Source organism: Nannobrachium achirus, assembly GCF_963921795.1.
Source record: "Nannobrachium achirus genome assembly, chromosome: 1".
NCBI classification, from domain to species: Eukaryota; Metazoa; Chordata; class Actinopteri; order Myctophiformes; family Myctophidae; genus Nannobrachium; species Nannobrachium achirus.
Genome location: NC_137810.1, coordinates 75,878,294 through 75,903,742, shown reverse-complemented (window position 1 = coordinate 75,903,742; position 25,449 = coordinate 75,878,294). Strand labels below are relative to the sequence as shown.

Genomic DNA, 25,449 nt, shown 5'->3' with positions numbered 1-25,449 from the left:
TGACGGTGCTGGTGGGACGTTTAGAATACAATTTAGGAATGAAGCTGTGGGCCGTATAACATTTGTCATCAGGCCGCATGTGGCCCCCAGGCCACACTTTGGACACCCCTGCTTTATGCACAGCAGCAGCCATATTAGGCCTCTTCCCCCCCCCCCCCCCCCCCTTTTTTTTTTTTTCAAGAACCCCCATAACTCTGAGAGTGTACAAATAAGGGTCCATTTTGGTTCCATGTGTACACTCTCAGAGTTACAGACCTGTAAGGGTCCATTTGGTTCCATTTGTATGATCGGTATGCCCGAAACTGAAGGTTATGTGGTGCAAAAACTAAGTGCGATTAAAATACATAATTATTCTTAATCGCGTTAATTTTCTGTAATTAATTAATGGGTTAAAGTCCCAGCCTTAATATATATATATATATATATATATTTTCCTTTTCCTTGGACATGCTTTAGACCAGGGGTCTTCAACGTTTTCAGACCAAGGACCCCTTAGTTGAGAGAGAGAGATGAAGCAGGGACCCCCACAACCTGTTCATTGATTCCATAGTTTCATTGTTTGACAGCACAATCATCAGTGTATTTTGGATTCATGTCAATTTGTGTTTTCAGATATTTAATCACTTGAAACCGAAACTTGTCCTTTCACTCTGTACTTAGTCTGCTCTGTTTCCCCTATACACCAAAACTCTTTGCCAAAAATAGCCGATCTAAAAGCCTCGCAGCATTGTGCGCTTGTAGATCTGCTATTTTTGGCTACAGTTCTCAGAATATGGACACTATGGTTCAATATGTTAATATAAAAAGGATTCGAATATTTTAAGGACCCCCTGTAATAACTCTGAGGACCCCCTAGGGGTCCCGGACCCCCTGTAATAACTCTGAGGACCCCCTAGGGGTCCCGGACCCCCAGTAGTAACTCTGAGGACCCCCTAGGGGTCCCGGACCCCCTGTTGAAGACCCCTGCTTTAGACGTATTATTCGTGCTTTGTTTGAATAAACTGGATCATCTTGACATTCAGGAGTTGGTGATTCTGTGAGTGAAACATAACAGCACTCAGCAGTGTTCCCTAAAATGAAGCTCATATTTGAACAGTTTGATGAATATGTTTGTGCATTGCTTCTCAAACTGATTCATTTCAAGGAGACCCATTTTGATATGCATTAGATTAGGCCATGGGTCCCCAATAACAATACATAACCATAAGGGTCCATTTGGTTCCATGTGTACACTCTGAGTTACAGACCTGTAAGGGTCCATTTGGTTCCATTTGTACACTCTCAGAGTTACAGACCTGTAAGGGTCCATTTGGTTCCATTTGTACACTCTCAGAGTTACAGACCTGTAAGGGTCCATTTGGTTCCATTTGTACACTCTCAGAGTTACAGACCTGTAAGGGTCCATTTGGTTCCATTTGTACACTCTCAGAGTTACAGACCTGTAAGGGTCCATTTGGTTCCATTTGTACACTCTCAGAGTTACAGAGGTAAGGTTTCATGTCAAGGACCCCAATGAAAAATAATATTTCTATAAATGCAAATGAATGTAGCCTATATAATTATAAATGCATTTTTATAAAGTGTATTTGCCTCGGAACCACATGTGAAAATTCTGTTCCAGAGGTCCCCCTGAGAAGATGTTTAAGAAATTAAAAACTTTCTTTAAAAATGGCAGATCTACAAGCTCACAGTGTGTCACTTTATGTGAGCTTGAAGATCTGCTATTTTTGAGCAACCAACATCCAAAATAAAGTTAAACTTATTGTGAGGCTGTATTAACCAATTTAGCTGGGGACCCCCTGGATGGCTGGATCCCCCTCCAAGGACCCCCTGGGGGTCCCCGGGCCCCATTTAGAGAACCACTGATGTACATAATAATAATAATAATGTAATAATGTTACAATAATGATTGATTGAACACGGCAAAACATTTATTTGACCTCTGTTTATTAAACAGTGATATTAATCCATGTTTCAGTGTTTATTTAACAATGATATTAATCCATGTTTCAGTACAGAGGTGATACAGTGACCATGAGGATCACTGAACAACTCTTTCACACATCCAGCGGTAAGAGGTAGAACATGTATGGTCCCACCATCCTATATTAGACCCTCCACTATTAGTATAGGCAACACAGTCATGGTCTCCTTTGTCTTTAGGGTAACCAGGATACCAGAACCTGTAGAAATAAACAACATGTCATTCATTACAATACATTTACAATGATTTATTTGATCTCTATATGTTTACTTTTTAACCCCTTAAACCCTGGAATCTCCATTTGGGTCATGTTACTATAGATGAACATATTGTGAAAAAGAGTTTAATCCTGACCTCAAATGATAATGTAGATAATATTTAGATATAAACGAACTGTCTGTCTGTCTGTCTGTCTGTCTGTCTGTCTGTCATCTAATCGTCTGTGTACATTAACTGTTTGTAAACCAACTGTCTGTCTGCACGCGCGAATTGTGTGTGTGTGTGTGTGTGTGTGTGTGTGTGTGTGTGTGTGTACGTGCGTGCGTGCGTGCGTGCGTGCGGGCGTGCGGGCGTGCGTGCGTGCGTGTGTGAATGAATGAATGAATGAATTTTTATTTCCGTGTCTTGTCAAAAAGACCCATCCCTTATGGGATTATATAATTTGAGTTCCCAGAAGTTCTTTTTTTCTCCACTAGGGGGGCGAGAAGAACTTCTGGGCAGAACCCTTTATATCTCTGGGCCAGAAGTCAGCCCAGCTCAGAATCTGAGTAGAAGGAAGTTGTACAAGTATGGTTGCCTGGCTCCAGACCATAGACCCGCCCACTCTCTGAGCGGACTGCTTCTCTTGGTCTGGTGTTGTAATATGAACCTATAGTTTCTCTGGTATAAGGCAGTACCAGGCCAATGAGAGTCAGAGCCTCGGAGGTGGGGGTGGGTCTAACGAGACAAGCGAATCAGGGACCCTTTAAAGCTGTGAACCAGTTTGAGAAATCGCTTACAATGGGGACAATGTCAGACTCAAGCTCCAGCGCTGAGTCTGAAATCAGGCTACAAGTATGGGTAAACAGAGGCAAAAATGGAGGGGGTTACCTATGTCTCCAAAAGCCCACATATCAAGTTAAATCCTCCAAGACTAAGGATTATAAGACACCAAACATGAATAAACAATACCACATTCAATCACTGGAGATTGGAGACTGCACAACAATAATAATACAAAGAAAAGAAAAAGGAAGAAAAGAAAAGAAAAGAAAATGCCAAAACAAAATAAATATACCTCACATGTTTTCATGTTTTCACATGCTTTTCACAAGCATAACTGCTTTTTATCATAACAAATGTTCTAAATGTTGTTTTTTGTGCAATATATCCTGGGACCATTTGTTCTGATATATATTAGGGGTTGACCGATATGGGATTTTCATATTCGATCTCGATATCGATTTGTTGTGATCAAAGAGGCTGATAACCGACATTAAGAACCGATATGTGACTAGGTCTGGTACTTTGTTCCTTATGTCTGCATTGGTCATTTTTCTTTTTTGTACAGATTATCCAAGTACAGAATCTAAGCTTTCATATGATGTATCATTTGTTGAAATTGGAGCTTATTTGAAGAAGTTATGGACATTTTAAACTTGTTGCACCATAAAGCCCAAAGTGCTTAAAAAGCCATTTGAATGCCAGGAACATTTTGTCACCTCTGGGTAAACAGAAGTGGGTGTGACAATGGGAGGGACAATAGGTACTTACCTACACCCCTAAATCACTCCCCCCAAGTCAAACTACACCCAGAGTGGTATAGCTGTCAACTTCAAATTTACTTTTATTTACTACAATTATTTAAAACTACTATTTAGTAGTAGACCTGTGGTAATATATTGTGCTATAGTGCTTGCAGCCATGTCAGAAATAGTGGCCAGTGGTCTTTTCTACCTCCTCTTTTCTATGCTCATCCTGTCATTTTCTTCTTTTTGTAGTTTTTATTTTTCACTAAAATAGTGTATTACAAAAGTACCTACATTTTAAAATTAAGTAAAAGTATCAATACTGCAATGTAGAATCACTCTGTTACAAGTAAAGGTCCAGAATTAAAAATGTACTTGGGTAAAAGTACAAAAGTATTGGTATCCAAATGTACTTAAAGTACCAAAAGTAAAAGTACAAAATGTTTGAAAATAGCAGATCTACAAGCTCACAACGCGTCGCACCGCAATGCGTTGTGAGCTTGTAGATCGGCTATTTTCAAATAGCCTTGGTATAACATAGGGCTAAAGTGGTTTATGTATGTTTTAAATTTTAGTTATTGCTTTGTAGATTAGCATTATTGGGCTAAATGTAAAGACGCTACGCTGCGCCAACCGTGAATTCAACACAATCTGCTGTTGAGCAGTTTAACCAATTTGCTACGTACGTCTACACAAACGGTCAGATTAAAAAGATAAATTGCTTAGTGAAGGCTCACGGATGTCACCATAGGGTACGCTCCAGCAGAATGTCCCGTAATGATCGTATTATTATAAGTGCAGTACACCTCGCAACCGATGGGGTCGCATGGCTGAAAAACAACAGAAAATGGCGTCTGATCGGATTAAAATGCTGTTTATTAAACAATACGAAAGATACAGGTAATTCTGCTTGAGCGTACCATACTAACATAACATACGTAACATACCGCCACTAGTCTGTAGTATAACAAAGCCCCGCCGTTCTCGAACGCTTCTTGCCTTTTGTGAACATTATATCCAAAAAGTAAAGGTCCTATGCCGGTCTCTCATCTGTTTACTTCATTAGCGTGGAAGAAAATCGAAGCAGCTTGTTGAAATAAAGTTTATATCGCTCATTTTCGTCAGCCGGCCCTTTGTTTTTAGACATGCTGCCTCCCCTGGTCACGTGGTATAGACACAACGAATAATAGAGGGGAAAATAATGCACCGGCTGACAAAATGAGCGATATAAACTCTTTATTTCAACACGCTGATTGGATTTTCTTCCACGCTTGAAAAGTAAACAGTTGAGAGAAGTGTATAGGACCTTTACTTTTTGGACAGAATGTTCACAAAAGGTAAGAAGCGTTCGTTAGCGGTGGGGCTTTATTTTTTACCACAGACGAGAGGCTGAGATGTGAGATACGCTGTATAGCGTTAGCTTCCCACTAGCGCCGGCTGTTCCATTGCGAGAAGACATCATCGCTGCGTCTTTCTTTGTGTGCCCGAGAGCGACTCAGAGAGTCAGATCACGACGTATAAATCAAAAAATAAATCCTTCCAGAATACTGTCTTCTGCAAACCAATAACATTAGCGAGATGAAGTTAGTCACTGAGAGAGTGTTTACACACTAGAACCAGATGCACCACTGTATGGGGCGGTGCTCGGAGCGTGAAATTCGAGACAATGACTTTTCAGAGCGCTATCTCTCCTCCCCCAAAAACACGTACAATTTTTTCCAAAAGCAGCCTAGTTTAACAAATAAAACTAGCCATTGTAGTACCTTAAAACAACTATCTTTTGACACAAAACCCTTGTTATAAATTCGAACTTGTGTGAATTGGAAAAAAACGAAAAATACAAAAAACGACTTTGACTTCATTTTCTCACTTTTCTACCGTTTTAAAATTGCCGACATTTGGACGGTTCCTCCAGCCTCGGACACATATGCATTTCAAGTATAAAACAAACAAAAAAATACCCCAATTTGAAATAGTGGTTAAGTGGTTAATTAATTTATATATTTTTCCCATCCTAAATGTTCTAGAGGCTCACATCTAGTCGCCACATCACCCTAGAACAGGGGTTTTCAAAGTGGGTGACGGGGCACCCTGGTGTGCCGTGATGGCAGTCCAGGGGTGCCGCGAGATAATTCGATAATATTTGGAATTGACTTTATAATGATAATTTAGTATGAATTTAAACTTGAAGTACAAAGTTATTTTCAGTCAGTTCTAACCAAAATGGCTATTATCTCAATGTTTTCCTCAAAACATAATCGCTAAAATATGCTATAAATAGGGTTGCTGGGAGTGAAAATTATCAATATCGTCACTGTCAGGCAAAAGCCTTGTATCTCCAAGTTTCAAATGTGTATGTTTTTTGGTAAAATAAAAGCCCTACTTCATCATAACAAAGTGTCACACAAGTAGTGAAAATAGCCCATCTACAAGCAGTGTGCTTGTAGATCGGCTATTTTCACTATTTTAAATCATTTTTTAAAATAATAATAACACAAAAAGAGAAGGTTTTGGACATACAAGGTTTCCACCCGACAATGACGATATAATGTAAGGGTACATGTCTCGGATGAGAAAGAATATTCATGGGGTGCCCTGAGACAAAAAGGTTTGCGAACCCCTGCCCTATAGAATATAGGCTGTAGACTAATATTTGTCATTATTTAACACATTTATTATTATTATTATTACCCTTATTATTAGCCTATTATTAATGAAGGTAAAGTCTTACGTTGTTGAGGTCACAGTTGTTCCATCAACCCATTTATAGGATCCTTCTGTGTCTCTGTCAGTCAAACCAATCCACACATGGGTGCTGCTGGGAATAACATGGTCAACAAGGTCCTGGAAGAAAAGCTTCTGGTTACTTAAAGCTACAATCAGTTAAGTTTTAGAGGTGGGCAACGATTAATTTCTTTAATCGTGATTAATCGCACTCCAATCCTGGAGTTTATCGTGATTAATTGCGATTAAAATGGCTCATTTGAAGTCTGCCAAAGGCATTCAAAAATGTGCTACATAAATAATGACCAGAAGTAAGTCCTTGAGAACGGGTTTCTGTTTATTCAATTAAACATGAAGCTCAAGGTGCAAACAACCTTGGTCTTGTCGAGGTCTCCTTTGGGAAGCATTGGACATGCATGCAACTCGTTGTGTGTTGGTAATGACAGCAGTCAAAACGTGAAAGGCTTGAAAACAAACTTTTTAGGGCACTCTCGATCTCGGACACAGAACGTCCATGCAGTGATCTTGAGTAACTGTTAATAATTGAATAAAGGAGAGCTGAAGTCTCATTATCAAAACTAGCACAGCACACAGGTGCAGCCAATGACAGTGTGACATTAACATGCACATTGAAGTGAACACGGAGGTGATGCCCCCTACGTGGTCTTTGAACCCAGGCCTCCCACGTGAGAGTCCAATATCTTAACCATTACTCCAAAGGGATATCCCTATGGAATGAGGGAGATGTGCTGACAAGATCTACACCACACACACACACACACACACACACACACACACACACACACACACACACACACACACACACACACACACACACACACACACACGTTGACTGGTAAATCTCAGTCAACATATCTTAACTGTAACATTGGAGTTCCTCAGGGATCGATACTTGGCCCTCTCTTGTTTAGTTTGTATATTAATGATCTGCCTTCCGTCTGTCCAACTGTCCACATACAAATGTATGCCGATGACACAGTTCTTTATGCACAAGCTGAAAACAAACAACTAGCAGCAGATAAACTGAATTCAGCCATGGTCCACGTATCTGGCTGAGGAACTCCTGTTTACATTTAAACACAAGTAAAACTGTTTGCATGTTTTTGTCACGCAACTCCACAGAACCTGATCCTGACATTGTTGTTAGAGGAAACCGCATTCAGGTAGTTACAGAATTTAAATATCTTGGAATCATACTAGACTCACATTTAACATTCATAAAACATGTCAAAAAGGTCAAAGGTCAATACAATCAAAATCAACTTAAATAATTTCAGGCACATAAGACCATATCAGCTAAACTCTTCATGCACGCAATGATTTTTTCACACATATCATACTGCTTCACAACCTGGTCTCAGACCAATATAACAACCATGAAACCTATTGAATCACTCTACAAAAAGACATTAGAAACACTCGATCAAAAGCCCAACCGTTACCACCATTGCCATATAGTACAAAAATATAATTTATTTAACTTTGAAAGCTTTAGGCATTTTATGGATTCCTGTCTTGTGTTCAAGGTTCTCAATGGGCTTGCACCTCCACCACTGAAACAGTTCATAAAACGTTGTGAAAGTGGTGGCAGAACAACAAGGGCTACAACCAGGGGGGACTGTGAGGTACCATCCAGGCAGAGCGTGTTTGGTAACACAGTTCTCTCTGTTAGAGCCTCCAATCTATGGAACAGTCTCCCGACTGAAGTAAGACAGTCGTCCAACTATCTGACCTTCATGTTTAACCTTAAGAGGTGGCTTAAATCGGGTCAGATTTGTAATCATGAGTAATTATTTGTTCCAGCTGTCACTGGAGTTACTCATGGGTGGCTAGTATTGGTCCCCCTTTTTTCAATTTACTATTTTACTTACTATTTACTAATTACTATTTTCTATTACTATTTACTACTATTTTACTATTGTCGGCTTCAACCGTGGGAGGTGGCTTGGAGCGGGTCTGCTCCATCTGTCATTGGAGTCACTCATCTTGCTATAATTATTATTATTATTATCTGCTCCATCAGTCACTGGAGTCACTCAACTTGCTATGGTTATGTCCCCTAAATGTTTTACTGTATTGTTTTGTATTGTACTGTATTGTATGTATTGTATGTTTTGTATAGATAGCCTTTTACTACTTTTGTACAGCCTGCTCAGGGACTACAGATGAAAATTAGCCTATGGCTATCTCTGGCTCATTTACATAGAAGTGAAAACTGACATGTCGATCAATGAGTACTGTCCCTGTCAAATAAACAAATAAATAAATACAAATAAATAAACACACACACACACACACACACACACACACACACACACACACACACACACACACACACACACACACACACACACACACACCTGTTTCTCTTGGCTGTTCACAATCATCAGGTCAGCTTGTCTGGTTTTACAGAATCGTCTACTTTCACCCCAGGTTTTCTCCTCAGTAGAGAGGTAGTAACACACTCCATCAGCATCATCGTATGTAAAACCATCAGTCTCTAAAAACATAAAGAATAAAGTTAGTCACGCCAGCGTTTTCTTCTCTCCATTTGCTCAGATTAATGATAAACTAGAAGCAGTGCTCTTCCGAGCACAGGTCTCCACCAGGCCGTGCGTACTGGTGGTGCTACTGTAGCCATAAATTATAACTCCGGAGAGGATGCTAATATGCGGAGGTTATGTCTCTCCTGGAGTTATAAGCCAGAGTCATATGGCTCTCGCTGGTTGAGCCCCAACGTCCATACTACGCTCAAAACATGTACATATCAATAAGTTGCTCACCGATCCGTCGAAACAGCTTTATATCTACCGGATCGCACACTCGTTGGCATGTGTTAGTCCATATGTTTCTAATAAATTAATGTTTACTAAAACTTCACCGAGTCTCATCGCTTTCCTTGTTTTTGAACTGCTTGGGTAAAAATGGCCGAACATATCACACGAGATGAGTAAAAGCCTGGCTACGCGAGGCTACATATCACGTGACGTTGATCGCCGTTGCGATTCGCTCATACTAGGACATGACGTTTTTGTATGCGGAAGTATTCCAACGTTCTGTAGTTCTGAAGCGTTCTGAAGGCGACGAGGAAACGTGAGTCTCGGAGAAGTTTTAGTAAACATTAATTTATTAGAAACATATGGACTAACGCATGCCAACGAGTGTGCGATCCGGTAGATATAAAGCTGTTTCGACGGATCGGTTAGCAACTTATTGATATGTACATGTTTTGAGCGTAGTATGGACGTTGGAGCTCAACCAGCGAGAGCCATATGACTCTGGCTTATAACTCCAGGAGAGACATAACCTCCGCATATTAGCATCCTCTCCGGAGTTATAATTTATGGCTAGTGCTACTGTATAATAGGCCAATGTAAAAAGGGTGGCATATGTTCTTCACCTTATAGAGTAGACCTTTCATGGCAATCGGACACTGCATGCATGATTTGAAGCATTGTGTTCCAAAAATGTGTTTTGCTAATGTCAACCTGCTGGTGGCGCTATAACAGGCCAATGTGAAAAGGGTAGCATTTCTTCCTTGACCTAGTGGGAATATGTGTGGTAGCAACCTTGTATCTCCAAATTTCAAATTTGTAATTTGTTTTCGCAAAGCAAAGCCCTGCTTCATCATACAAGGCCGTCGCACAAAAGTAGTGAAAACAGCCGATCTACAAGCACACAACGCCTCGCGGTGCGAGGCATTGTGTGCTTGTAGATCGGCTCTTTTCACTAGTTTACATCATTTTTTAAATGATAAATACAAAAAAAAAAAAAAACGGTTTTGGACATACAAGGTTTCCACCCGACAACGACGAAATATAACTCATGTACAGTAATTGGCCCACTAGCTTGTCACTTGTCATGATCTGAAATGGCAAATCTTTGAGTAGCAGCAGCGCTATAGAGAGAGATCTCTCCTCTCTATAGCGCGCAATGAGGGCCTCTCCAACTCTTTTTCCCGGGCTGAATCAGGGGCCCAGCACGTTCCTGCACTGATGTCTCACTGACCACACAGCTTCTTCTGCCTCTTCTTCCGCTCTTCTTCAGTGGCTGGGTTGCATGTGGAGTTCAACTGTTGATAACTGGACTGGAGCTGATCAAATCTGGACTGGAGCTGATTGTAACGGTCAGTCAGGTTGGCCAGGTCGTCTTTCACCAATTCACAATCTGTAAGAAGGAGAACCAATCATAAACCATCCAGCAATACACTGGGTTTGACCCAGATAATTAACATTCTAGACTCTTTAACTCTATATCTACATATAACACATTCTAGACTCTATAACTCTATATCTGCATATAACACATTATAGACTCTATAACTCTAGATCTACATATAACACATTATAGACTCTATAACTCTATATCTACATATAACACATTCTAGACTCTATAACTCTAGATCTACATATAACACATTCTAGACTCTATAACTCTAGATCTACATATAACACATTCTAGACTCTATAACTCTAGATCTACATATAACACATTCTAGACTCTATAACTCTATTTTATTATAACATCAGTGGGTTTTGACCCAGGCTCTGACCTCCTCCACCTCCTTCCAGCTTCTTACTTCCACTGACGTCTTCTGAAAAATAATGTTACATAATAATACATTAGGCACTACATAGTGTAAATATAAAATACATCATGTTATGAAATAAAAATAAGTCACATCAAGTTGAATATAATAATTAGGGAACAAGAACAAAGTGCTTAGCCCCTATTAAGATTTGCTTTATTATTATTATTCCACCGTTTTATGAATAAAGTGCTGAATTATCTGCTGTAGTGTTTTATGAAACTGGGCAATATGGTAGAGGGCCATGTCTCCCTAGGGAGGTCCTCGTTGCAAGTCCCACTGAGAAAAGACCCCTGGGGCCGACGAGGGCCAGATGGAAGGATTAGATCTCCAAACTGGCCTGGGAACGCCTCAGGATCCCCCAGGAGGAAGTTAATGTTGCTCTGGGGTTGGAGCTCTCAGCTGGAGCTGCTGCCCCTGTGACCCGACTCCGGATAAGCGGTTCAAGATGGATGGATGGATGGATGGATGGATATCCTCAAGCGGAAAAACGTTAGTGTTTTGACTTAATCAGACCTACAGTATAGCTCTCCCACTATTTAGAATTATATGAAACAGTTGCAACGAGGTACAGCTTGTAAGCATCAGGCATTCGTGGAATGAGCAACACAGCCAAACGTGTGGGTAGCGCAGACCCAAAATGGCCTGTAATACTGTTCTGCCGGCATTCACTCTCGTGTTGGGCTTCAAATGCTGGCAGGTGTGTGCCAGTCACAGTACCTAGCGCCTGAGCATGGGTTCTGCCCGAATTTGGGACCTAATTGAACACTTGTGGGATCAGCTTGGGTGAGCTGTACGTGCTAGAGTGACCAACCATCCTGGTTGAGGAATGGGATGCCATCACACAGGTTGGTGACCAGCATGAGGAGGAGGAGCCAAGCTGTTGTGACCCTGACACTGAGTGTAACATTAATAAAGTGGGAGAGTGCAATCTTCAATGCTCCAAGCAACAAAGGTGAATACCAACAGAACAGTATTACCAGTAAGACTCCCTAATCGGGAGATAAGCGACCGTTGGTCGCTTATCTCCACAAATATCACAACCTCCACCTCTCACGTCATACGGGCAGCCATAGTTACACCTGGAATGTTGAATCTCCATATATGGAGATAACCTACGCATCACACAAAGTCTGACCTCACCAGCCCATACTTGGGCATGGACGACTTATATCTCCATATACGGAGATGGCCATATATGGAGATACGATGACATCACAGAGTCCACAGCTGATGATGTGGCGTGATGTCATACAATACACATGCCAAACTTTGCACACACACTCCTTGCCTGCCAATCCACAACCTCCACCTCTCACGTCATACGGGCAGCCATAGTTACACCTGGAATGTTGAATCTCCATATATGGAGATAACCTACGCATCACACAAAGTCTGACCTCACCAGCCCATACTTGGGCATGGACGACTTATATCTCCATATACGGAGATGGCCATATATGGAGATACGATGACATCACAGAGTCCACAGCTGATGATGTGGCGTGATGTCATACAATACACAAACAAGCCCTATATAAAGGGGCAATTCTCACCAGGGAAGAGAGCATTCCCCACTAGCTGAGTATCTTAAGATGGTTGGATGTGATGATAAGCTATAAGCTTAGTTGATCCTGGCGATAAGGTCTGAGTCGAGGAATGCTCTCTTCCCTGGTGAGAATTGCCCCTTTATATAGGGCTTGTTTGTGTATTGTATGACATCACGCCACATCATCAGCTGTGGACTCTGTGATGTCGCCACATCATCAGCTGTGGACTCTGTGATGTCATCGTATCTATGAGTTGGGGAAAAGTGTGACGTGTGACCGACGGACGGACGGACGGCCGGTGGAGGTTTTGGTAGTAAACTGCTCCCTGACGGTCGCAACTAAACTGCGACCTGACGGCCGCAACTAACAACATACACTACTAACTACCAGTAAGACTCCCTAATCAGGAGATAAGCGACCGTTGGTCGCTTATCTCCACAAATAGGCCAAAAGTTTGTTTTACCAATTATTACACTCTATGTGAACATTTACATCAACAAATCCCAAGTACTATGCAGAACGACCCATTTCAAGTTTTTAATGTACAACAATATTTAGAAAATAGGTCTACAAGCTGACAGTCCTCGTCCCTTATATTCCCATAGGTTATATGGAGATCTCAGTGTTTGTCAGTCCTTGTTAATTTATGCCCATATATGGACATCTCTATATCTACTGTAACAGTCCTTGTCCCTTTATGCCCATATATGGAGATCTCTTAACTGTAAGTCCTTGTCCCTTTTATGCCCATATATGGATATTCCTGATGTCATCAGTATATGAACATATATGGGCTTTCTGATATGCCCATATATGGAGATCTCTTAACTGTAAGCCCTTGTCCCTTTTATGCCCATATATGGATATCCCTGATGTCATCCGTATATGCCCATATATGGGCTTTCTAATATGCCCATATATGGAGATCTCTGTATCTCCATATATGGGTATAAAAGGATACTTCAGGTCTGACATCAGGTTTGTTTATATTGGGTTGCTAGGTTTGACATCACAAACTCTATGGGCCATCTGACCTAGAAATCTATATTTGGGCATAGATGACTCATCGTGAACTCATCACACGTCGACCGCACGTGTGACGTGCGGTCGACCGCACGTGTGACCGACGGACGGCCGGTGGAGGTTTTCATACTAAACTGCGACCTTACGGTCGCAACAAGCCATTTTGCCACATTTTGGGTCGGCGCTACCCACACGTTTGGCTGGGTTTTGGATTCCACGAATGCCCGATGCATACAAGCTGTACCTCGTAGTCAACGATACAAATGATATAAAACACAATACTAATTGGTATTATTAACTCATACAGTGCCTATCCCGAACTAGTTCGGGATATTCGGGATCAAAAACAATTTTTTATTTGCTATTTTACTTACCCCGAGCTGCTTGGAGCAACGTGGGTGGTCCCGGCTCGCTAGCCGCTAGCCAGCAAGCCATTCTACTCTGTCCGACGATATATTCCATTGAAAATGGTTTAAAATAAAGTTTAGACCCCCCCAATGTTCACCCAATGTTCATTGTAGGCGGCGCGACGTATTCCAGGGTGCCTATCCCGAACTAGTCCGGGATATTTAATGAAATGGATTAAAATGATAAGAGGCCTTCTGAAGCCTGGCTTGATTTTTGTAGCTACTAGCCGAAAGCTAACAACGTCCCGGCCGGACGTTATTTGCGAACGAAATCGCCAATCTCCGCCTAATCCAATGAAAGACCACATCTTTGGAGGCTTGTATCTCTGGATTGTGTGCTCTGGAAGCGGCGCGAGGTTTATTTACGGCGAAATCGCCCAAAAATGATCTTTTAGATGACAAAATGGGAATAGCCATTCTGTTAGCATCTTCATCCGGGACATTTCCATGCCGTGCATGAACGTGAGCACGTGAGGTCCTGGAAGGTTAGGTCCTGGAAGCTAAAGCGCTCGCCTATGAGAGATGCGCTGGCATTCTTTGGCCCCTAGAGGGCGCTGGCACTCAATGAGTTAAAGGGGAGATATAAGGAACAAAAGTCAAGTTTCCTTACTTTTTGTGCACCTGAGTTTGTATTTGTATCTGAGGGACATCATGCTTGACAGCATCAGTTCAGACCTTTTAGACCTTTGGTGTAGTTTTTATACATATATATATATTTGTTATATTCTCAATACCTTTGCTTTTCTGCAGATCCTGCAGTAGCTTCTCGCTCTCATTCACTCTGGTCTGTAGATCTCCAATCTTGGTGTCACTCTCATTCACTCTGGTCTGTAGATCTCCAATCTTGGCTTCACTCGCAGACAATCTGGAAGCCATATCTGGAAAAAAAAAAAATAATAATAATAATAATAAATAAAAGAAGAAATCGGTGGAGGAAAATGTACTCACGTGCTTTGCTTAAGGGCTTCACCACTTTTCAACCTATCTTCAGATAACCGGTCCTCACTAATGTTCATGATAAAATAGCACACATTTGGTCTACTGGGTCTGTGGAGGGTTGTGGGCAGTTCAGAAACCTGTCTACCAGTGACATCATCAATGGGGAATCCAAGCTAATAGAAACTGTAGGCTTTCTATTGCTGAAAAGTTGCCCTGCTATAATGGAAGCCATTGTTCTAGGGATTATAAAAAACAAAATATCTTTTGAAATATATTGTTAAAGGAGTGGTGACACCGGCCGAAATTTAACATTATGGTACAGTAGGTCACGTGGTCTTTGTTGAAACGGTTTGGAAAGGGGGTGGAGCTCAAAGTATGCAGTATGGGGGCTCTGTGTTGCTGCCGACACGCCCATACAGCTACTGTAGCTGTATGGGCGTGTCGGCAGCATAATTTGATTGGATAATTTAACATGGGGGTACATGACATCATTAAAAAAAAAAATCTAATTTGATAGCCATAATTAGCTGTTTTGGCCGTGTCACGCTAGCCTAGTAAACTGACTCCTCCCATCTCAGGAAGAGAGACTGGTTTACGAGGCTAGTGTCACGCCCCCTTTAAAAAAAATCTGCCTAACGATGATGTCACTGGTAGACGGAACTGTCCACAGATTGATTATATTAAATTTACCCAAATTGATTGACATCCGTAAATTATTGTCTTAGGAATGTGACAAATATATTAATTTAGCGAATGTCTGTCCGTTTGTCCGTCCGTCTGACCATCTGCATGCTGACATCACTGATACTACACAGTTTGGCCACCATGGTAACCGTCTGTCTGCATGCTACTCTGACGTCATAGTACTGACATCACAGACTGGCCTGGACATGGAACACTGAACACCATATATGGGCATAAAGATCGGCCCAACGGGCACTCCAACATGGAACACCATATATGGGCATAAAGATCTGCCCAACGGGCACTCCAACATGAAACACCATATATGGGCATGAAGATCTGCTCAACAGGCACTCCAACATGGACCACCATATATGGGCATAAAGATCTGCTCAACGGGCACTCCAACATGGACCACCATATATGGGCATAAAGATCTGCTCAACGGGCACTCCAACATGGACCACCATATATGGGCATAAAGATCTGCTCAACGGGCACTCCAACATGGACCACCATATATGGGCATAAAGATCTGCTCAACAGGCACTCCAACATGGAACACCATATATGGGCATAAAGATCTGCTCAACGGGCACTCCAACATGGAACACCATATATGGGCATAAAGATCTGCTCAACGGGCTCTCCAACATGGAACACCATATATGGGCATAAAGATCTGCTCAACGGGTTCTCCAACATGGAACACCATATATGGGCATAAAGATCTGCTCCAACATTACTTCTGAGACTCCTACATTGAATCCCTCATACTGTGTACACCCCTGGTACAGGACTAGTACTCCTTTAATGAACAGCATGTCTTGTAATATTAGTCAAAAAATGTTTCTAGTGGATTAAAAAGTAGCCTGAAAATAGTTGCGAGGCGTAACTTGTGAGCATGTAGATCTGCTATTTTCACAATTTCTGCCTCTAATATTTGACAATGTGGCCAATGTTTAATTTGTCATTTCATAGATATTAAAAAGTCCATAAATTGTCACTTTAGAAATGTGCTATGCACTTAACTCATTGACTGCGCCGCCACGAGTTCCCCGAGTTATTCCCATTGTCTGAGGCTGCGACGCCCGAGTTTCACGAGTTGGGGCTGTTTTCAAGGTTTATGCAAAAGTACACTTTCCCCTAGCCTGTGACAAAATGTCATGTTGCTATGATAAAAGGGTGGTTAAAAATCACACATCAAAGTCAGCTTGTTCGAAAACAAAGGAGAAATCAACCTCCCCATGAACCCAAAGTGAACTCATTTATCAGGACACGGCTCCGCCGACACAGTGCGGCGCGGCCGCAGCAGTGGTGGTGTCAGACAATGAAAACAAAACAAGCAGATCTTCAAGCAGACGATTCTGCATGAATCAAAAACATTTTCACTTGAAAAGCTGTGACTTGCTGCACTGGGTCACCCTAACCCACACACAGCTCCATATACACACAAAAAAAGTTCAAAGTCTCTACAACAAAAGTTTACCAAAACAGCAAGACAACAATGGCTACATCAGAGCCTCGTAGCAACCGCCCGGCCTCTCAGGCCTCTCTATGCCAAAACAAGCCAACACAAACACATCAACAACACAGCAACACCTCCCCGATGAAAGCATTCACAAATCAACACTCAAAATGTTATAAAAGTTTCAACATGAACTTACCTCAGTGTGAGGAGGAGAGCGTTGGTGTAACACACACATACAGAGAGAGAGACAGATAATTCCAGTGACGTTTAGTGTCCAGTAGATCAGTAATCCTATAGTTTCATTCGTGTAGTTTTCTTTTTTCGTTGTTTGTGAGCGGGTTTCATGCCCACACCGCGGAAGCCTAAGGCCCCGGCCGGGCGCAGCAAGCGCCCGACGGCTAGCCATGGTTCGCCGGTCGCCTCTGGTTCTGGTTCCCGTTGCGAACCAGCCCGATCCTGCCCTGGACGCGGGCGAGGTAGAGGGGCTAGAGGGCCTCCATCGAACCCCGGTCCTGGTCAGACCACCATGGATTCCTTTCTAATCGCCAATTTGCCCCGTCCGGAGACGGATACGGAGTACGAGACGGAGGAAGAAGAGGCGGCGTCGCCGTCCCAACAACACACACCGCGGGCAGACACGGCTCCACTGCCCGCACTCCTCACGCCGGAATCGGTGGCTCGCCGTCCCGGGAGGCCACGCGAAGAACGTTCTGCCATGCCCATGTCGCCGAGAGATAATATCGAGACGCACTATCTCTCCCAGTCCCAGAGTGAGATGTATGTATTATCCTAATCCATATCATTGATCCATTCAAAAACAGCAGATAGCAGTCAGTGCAAGTTCACAGCGCATCACTTTGTAGCCTACTTTTCCTGAGCTAACTTTCGCTAAATTATTCACTCAATCAAATGATGTGTACAGGTCCGTGTCCGAGGACTTCTCCTCTCCGATGCAGATGATGTCATCGGCAGCACTGGTGATTTTGAGTGGCACCCCCCGGAGAGCAAAGATGACTCTTTCTATGCGCGTAAGTTGTGCACATGCAGCACACATTGCGCGCGTGCACACACACACACACACACACACACACACACACACACACACACACACACACACACACACACACACACACACACATGGAAACAGAACTTTTCATTCAATTTGAGGAGTAAATAATGTATTTTATTTTGGTATGCGTTTTCAGAAGCTGATCAAGGAAGTGCTTCTCTGTCAGGCACTGGGACACAGAGACCTTCAAGCAAAGGAACAGGCAAAGGTAAGATAAAAATAATGATATTTTATATATATATGTGTGTATATATATATATATATATATATGTGTGTATATATATATATATATATATATATATACACATATATATAAAATATCATTATTTTTATCTTACCTTTGCCTGTTCCTTTGCTTGAAGGTCTCTGTGTCCCAGTGCCTGACAGAGAAGCACTGGTGATGGAAGCACTTCCATCACCAGTGCTGCCGATGACATCATCTGCATCTGAGAAGTCCTCGGACACGGACCTGTACACATCATTTGATTTTGGTGCCGCCTCTTCTTCCTCCGTCTCGTACTCCGTATCCGTCTCCGGACGGGGCAAATTGGCGATTAGAAAGGCATCCATGGTGGTCTGACCAGGACCGGGGTTCGATGGAGGCCCTCTAGCCCCTCTACCTCGCCCGCGTCCAGGGCAGGATCGGGCTGGTTCGCGACAGGAACCAGAACTAGAGGCGACCGGTGAACCATGGCTAGCCGTCGGGCGCTTGCTGTGCCCGGCCGGGGCCTTAGGCTTCCGCGGTGAGGGCATGAAACCCGCTCACAAACAACGAAAAAAGAAAAAGAAAACTACACGAATGAAACTATAGGATTACTGATCTACTGACACTAAACGGCACTGGAATTATCTGTCTCTCTCTCTCTGTGTGTGTGTTACACCAACGCTCTCCTCATCACACTGAGGTAAGTTCATGTTGAAATTTTTATAACATTTTGAGTGTTGATTTGTCAATGCTTTCATCTGGGAGGTGTTGCTGTGTTGTTGATGTGTTTGTGTTGGCTTGAGCTTCACCGAAGCCATTGTCGAAGCCTGGTGCACCCCGCGACCCACCCAACCCCTCTGGCCCGATTCTCGGACTGTGAGGAGGTCAGCCCATGTCCCTGAAAAGATACCGCCCAGACCACGAAGGAGAAACCCTACAAGGGTCTGCTACATCTGCAGCAAAATACACAAGAAAAGGAGTGAGACCTCATTCTACTGCCCTCTGTGTCTTGTGCCTTTGCACAGGAGGCTTTGTTTCGAACGGTACCACGCAGAGATTGACTATGAGCATGCAAGCGGTGCTCGACGTCGATGATAGACAGACACATTTTGATGACATGAGTGTAGACATACTGTGTACCGATTTGCGTGATTTTAGGGCAAAGTCTATAGGAGCAGTGTCCAAAAATGTATTTGAAAAAATCGGCCTGATGGTGGCGCTATATGGGACAGATCCATTTTGATGACATGAGTGTAGACATACTGTGTAGCGATTTGCGTGATTTTAGGGCAAAATCTGTAGGAGTAGTGTCCAAAAATGTGTTTTGAAAAATTGGCCTGAAGGTGGCGCTAAATGAGAGCTCCATGTTGATGACATCAGTGTAGAGCAAGTATGTACCGATTTGCGTGATTTTAGGGCAAAATTTGTAGGAGCAGTGTCCAAAAATGTGTTTTGCAAGAATCGGCCTCAAGGTGGCGCTAGAAGAGGGGCATGTGAGAATTGATGGGTGGAGGTTGTAGTTTGGCAGGCAAGGAGTGTGTGTGCAAAATTTGGCATGGATCGGGGCAACGGTTGCGGAGATACGATGTGACGTGCAAAAGTGTGACGTGTGACGGACGGACAGACAATGTGCCCATTACACTGTAAGAAAATATTGTTTTTGTTTCAGATCATAAAGTAAGCATCTCATGTAATAAATAAAGAGCTGTGAGTAAAAAAAATTTGTTGTTTGCTTGAAAAGAGACCATTCACAAAAACGTATTTTTCTCCAGTTGTTATTCTGAGAGGGCTTGGTTTTGGTGAAACAAGGGTTTTCAAATGGCTATAACTAAAGAAGTGTACATGATAAAAACATAATTATTTTTTCTGTGGAAACTAGAAGTTATCCTCTTTCATCTGGGCCATGGCATGACATAGTCATCATTAGACAGAATTAAAAAAAAAATGGTAAACATGGTAAGAAATCAAGAAATGCTTGGCAACCTAGCTTGATAGTTCACTTTTAATGGTGGCAGTCAATGAGTTAAACTTTTTGTTGGTTTTGTTTCCCATTAAGCTAATCATGTGGGGACCCCCCAAAATAATTTGGGGACCCCCCTGGGGGTCCCGACCCACAGGTTGAGATCCACTGACTGGGTTTAACGCAATCAGATAGCAGACAACTGTTTGGATGCGTTGGCAGCCAATGGGAGGTATTGGCAGCCTACGGGACATATTGCAATAATTGGAGTGTTGCAATTTGCAGCGAGTCTGAAAGGCAGTGGTGTAAAGTAACTAAGTACATTTACTTTAGTACTGTAGTTTTGTACAGTAAGTACAGTTTTGAGGTCTTTGTAATTTACTTGAGTATTTGTCGTTTTCAGTACTTTTATTCTACTCTACTAGACCTACACCTCAAAGTACTTTTACCACAATTATTTGAAAACTTTAGTTACAAGTTACTTTGCAGATATAAATGATTATATTATAAAACATACATTAATCCACTTTAGCCCTATTCTATACATAGGCTATTTTCAAACATCTTTGTACTCGTACACGTTGATGCTAATAATTTCAAACTTTTACTCAAGTACATTTTGAATTCTGGACTTGCACTTGTAACGGAGTAGAACGGCTATTTCTACATTGTAGTATTGATACTTTTTCTCAAGAAAAAGTACTCAAAAAAATGCGAGTACTTTCTCCACCACCGCTGAAAGGTGTCCTGACCTGCAGTCTGTGCTTCCAGTTGGCTCTTCAGCTGTTGGAACAGTTCATTGACCTCCCAGCGGAGGTCATCAGCCTCTGCAGACACACAGAGCAGCAGGAGAAGCAAAGCAGCCTTCATGGTGAACTGAAGCCTGGACTGAAGAGAAGCATTAAGCATAAGTATTTATTGGACGTTCAGAACATTGATTGGTTGATGGTCCAGGGGCAGTGACAGAGGTATTATCTTATTGGATGGAGGCGTGGAGAAGTGTGCTCTGGGGTAGAGTTTAAAGATTTATCCCGAGACAACCAACCTCTCAGCCCGATCCGACCCGCACATTTTTCACCTATCTGTCGGGCTTTGGGTCGCGTCGGGCTTTGTCATGAAACTGTACTTTTTCCAATGCAACCTGCTGTCATAATTATACGCTGCACTGTCTGTCATATACGCTGCACTGTCTGTCATATACACTGTACTGTCTGTCATATACACTGCACTCTGTCATTTACACTGCACTGTCTGTCATATACGCTGTACTGTCTGTCATATACGCTGTACTGTCTGTCATATACACTGTACTGTCTGTCATATACACTGTACTGTCTGTCATATACACTGTACTGTCTGTCATATATGCTGTACTGTCTGTCATATACGCTGCACTGTCTGTCATATACACTGCACTCTGTCATATACACTGCACTGTCTGTCATATACACTGCACTCTGTCATATACACTGCACTGTCTGTCATATACACCGTACTGTCTGTCATATACACTGCACTGTCTGTCATATACACTGTACTGTCTGTCATATACACTGTACTGTCTGTCATATACACTGTACTGTCTGTCATATACACTGCACTGTCTGTCATATACACTGTACTGTCTGTCATATACACTGCACTGTCTGTCATATACACTGTACTGTCTGTCATATACACTGTACTGTCTGTCATATACACTGCACTGTCTGTCATATACACTGCACTGTCTGTCATATACACTGTACTGTCTGTCATATACACTGTACTGTCTGTCATATACGCTGCACTGTCTGTCATATACACTGCACTCTGTCATATACACTGCACTGTCTGTCATATACACTGCACTCTGTCATATACACTGTACTCAGTACAGTGTATATGACAGACAGTACAGTGTACTGTCTGTCATATACACTGCACTCTGTCATATACACTGCACTGTCTGTCATATACACTGTACTGTCTGTCATATACACTGTACTGTCTGTCATATACACTGCACTGTCTGTCATATACACTGTACTGTCTGTCATATACACTGTACTGTCTGTCATATACACTGTACTGTCTGTCATATACACTGCACTGTCTGTCATTTACACTGCACTGTCTGTCATATACGCTGTACTGTCTGTCATATACACTGTACTGTCTGTCATATACACTGCACTGTCTGTCATACACTGCACTGTCTGTCATATACACTGTACTGTCTGTCATATACACTGTACTGTCTGTCATATACACTGTACTGTCTGTCATATACGCTGTACTGTCTGTCATATACGCTGCACTGTCTGTCATATACACTGTACTGTCTGTCATATACACTGCACTGTCTGTCATATACACTGCACTGTCTGTCATATACACTGCACTCTCTGTCATATACACTGCACTGTCTGTCATATACACTGTACTGTCTGTCATATACACTGTACTGTCTGTCATTTACACTGCACTCTGTCATATACACTGCACTGTCTGTCATATACACTGCACTCTGTCATATACACTACACTGTCTGTCATATACACTGTACTGTCTGTCATATACACTGCACTGTCTGTCATATACACTGTACTGTCTGTCATATACACTGTACTGTCTGTCATATACACTGTACTGTCTGTCATATACACTGTACTGTCTGTCATATACACTGCACTGTCTGTCATTTACACTGCACTGTCTGTCATATACGCTGCACTCTGTCATATACACTGTACTGTCTGTCATATACACTGTACTGTCTGTCATATACACTACTGTCTGTCATATACACTGCACTGTCTGTCATATACACTGCACTGTCTGTCATATACACTGTACTGTCTGTCATATACACTGCACTGTCTGTCATATACACTGCACTGTCTGTCATATACACTGCACTGTCTGTCATATACACTGCACTGTCTGTCATATACACTGTACTGTCTGTCATATACACTGTACTGTCTGTCATATATGCTGTACTGTCTGTCATATACGCTGCACTGTCTGTCATATACACTGCACTCTGTCATACACTGCACTGTCTGTCATATACACTGCACTCTGTCATATACACTGCACTGTCTGTCATATACACCGTACTGTCTGTCATATACACTGCACTGTCTGTCATATACACTGTACTGTCTGTCATATACACTGTACTGTCTGTCATATACACTGTACTGTCTGTCATATACACTGCACTGTCTGTCATATACACTGTACTGTCTGTCATATACACTGCACTGTCTGTCATATACACTGTACTGTCTGTCATATACACTGTACTGTCTGTCATATACACTGCACTGTCTGTCATATACACTGCACTGTCTGTCATATACACTGTACTGTCTGTCATATACACTGTACTGTATGTCATATACGCTGCACTGTCTGTCATATACACTGCACTCTGTCATATACACTGCACTGTCTGTCATATACACTGCACTCTGTCATATACACTGCACTCAGTACAGTGTATATGACAGACAGTACAGTGTACTGTCTGTCATATACACTGCACTCTGTCATATACACTGCACTGTCTGTCATATACACTGTACTGTCTGTCATATACACTGTACTGTCTGTCATATACACTGCACTGTCTGTCATATACACTGTACTGTCTGTCATATACACTGTACTGTCTGTCATATACACTGTACTGTCTGTCATATACACTGTACTGTCTGTCATATACACTACACTGTCTGTCATATACACTGTACTGTCTGTCATATACACTGCACTGTCTGTCATACACTGCACTGTCTGTCATATACACTGTACTGTCTGTCATATACACTGTACTGTCTGTCATATACACTGTACTGTCTGTCATATACGCTGTACTGTCTGTCATATACGCTGCACTGTCTGTCATATACACTGTACTGTCTGTCATATACACTGCACTGTCTGTCATATACACTGCACTGTCTGTCATATACACTGCACTGTCTGTCATATACACTGTACTGTCTGTCATATACACTGTACTGTCTGTCATTTACACTGCACTCTGTCATATACACTGCACTGTCTGTCATATACACTGCACTCTGTCATATACACTACACTGTCTGTCATATACACTGTACTGTCTGTCATATACACTGTACTGTCTGTCATATACACTGTACTGTCTGTCATATACACTGTACTGTCTGTCATATACACTGTACTGTCTGTCATATACACTGCACTGTCTGTCATTTACACTGCACTGTCTGTCATATACGCTGCACTCTGTCATATACACTGTACTGTCTGTCATATACACTGTACTGTCTGTCATATACACTACTGTCTGTCATATACACTGCACTGTCTGTCATATACACTGCACTGTCTGTCATATACACTGTACTGTCTGTCATATACACTGCACTGTCTGTCATATACACTGCACTGTCTGTCTGTCATATACACTGCACTGTCTGTCATATACACTGCACTGTCTGTCATATACACTGCACTGTCTGTCATATACACTGCACTGTCTGTCATATACACTGCACTGTCTGTCATATACACTGCACTGTCTGTCATATACACTGTACTGTCTGTCATATACACTGCACTGTCTGTCATATACACTGCACTGTCTGTCATATACACTGCACTGTCTGTCATATACACTGCACTGTCTGTCATATACACTGCACTGTCTGTCATATACACTGCACTGTCTGTCATATACACTGCACTGTCTGTCATATACACTGCACTGTCTGTCATATACACTGTACTGTCTGTCATATACACTGTACTGTCTGTCATATACACTGCACTGTCTGTCATTTACGCTGCACTGTCTGTCATATACGCTGCACTCTGTCATATACACTGTACTGTCTGTCATATACACTGTACTGTCTGTCATATACACTGCACTGTCTGTCATATACACTGCACTGTCTGTCATATACACTGTATTGTCTGTCATATACACTGCACTGTCTGTCATATACACTGCACTGTCTGTCATATACACTGCACTGTCTGTCATATACACTGCACTGTCTGTCATATACACTGCACTGTCTGTCATATACACTGCACTGTCTATCATATACACTG

The 25,449-nt window shown here is 42.2% G+C and overlaps 1 protein-coding gene across 2 annotated transcripts; it reads right to left on the bottom strand.

The window, feature by feature from the left end:
• Window positions 1–1,977: 1,977 nt before the first annotated feature.
• LOC308291667 (uncharacterized protein) lies at window positions 1,978–21,228 on the bottom strand. 2 transcript variants are annotated; one of them, XM_080733746.1, is made up of 7 exons: window positions 21,105–21,228; window positions 14,759–14,902; window positions 11,009–11,050; window positions 10,465–10,623; window positions 8,791–8,956; window positions 6,443–6,526; window positions 1,978–2,183 (listed from the first exon to the last, which is right to left on the bottom strand). In XM_080733746.1, exons 1-7 carry the CDS (start codon window positions 21,220–21,222, stop codon window positions 2,042–2,044), a joined length of 855 nt encoding a protein of 284 aa, XP_080589872.1. In that variant the 5' UTR covers window positions 21,223–21,228; the 3' UTR covers window positions 1,978–2,041. The 2 variants fall into 2 exon arrangements, with proteins under 2 accessions (XP_080589872.1, XP_080589871.1); XM_080733745.1 differs by having other exon boundaries at window positions 6,443–6,555; window positions 8,817–8,956.
• Window positions 21,229–25,449: the final 4,221 nt, after the last annotated feature.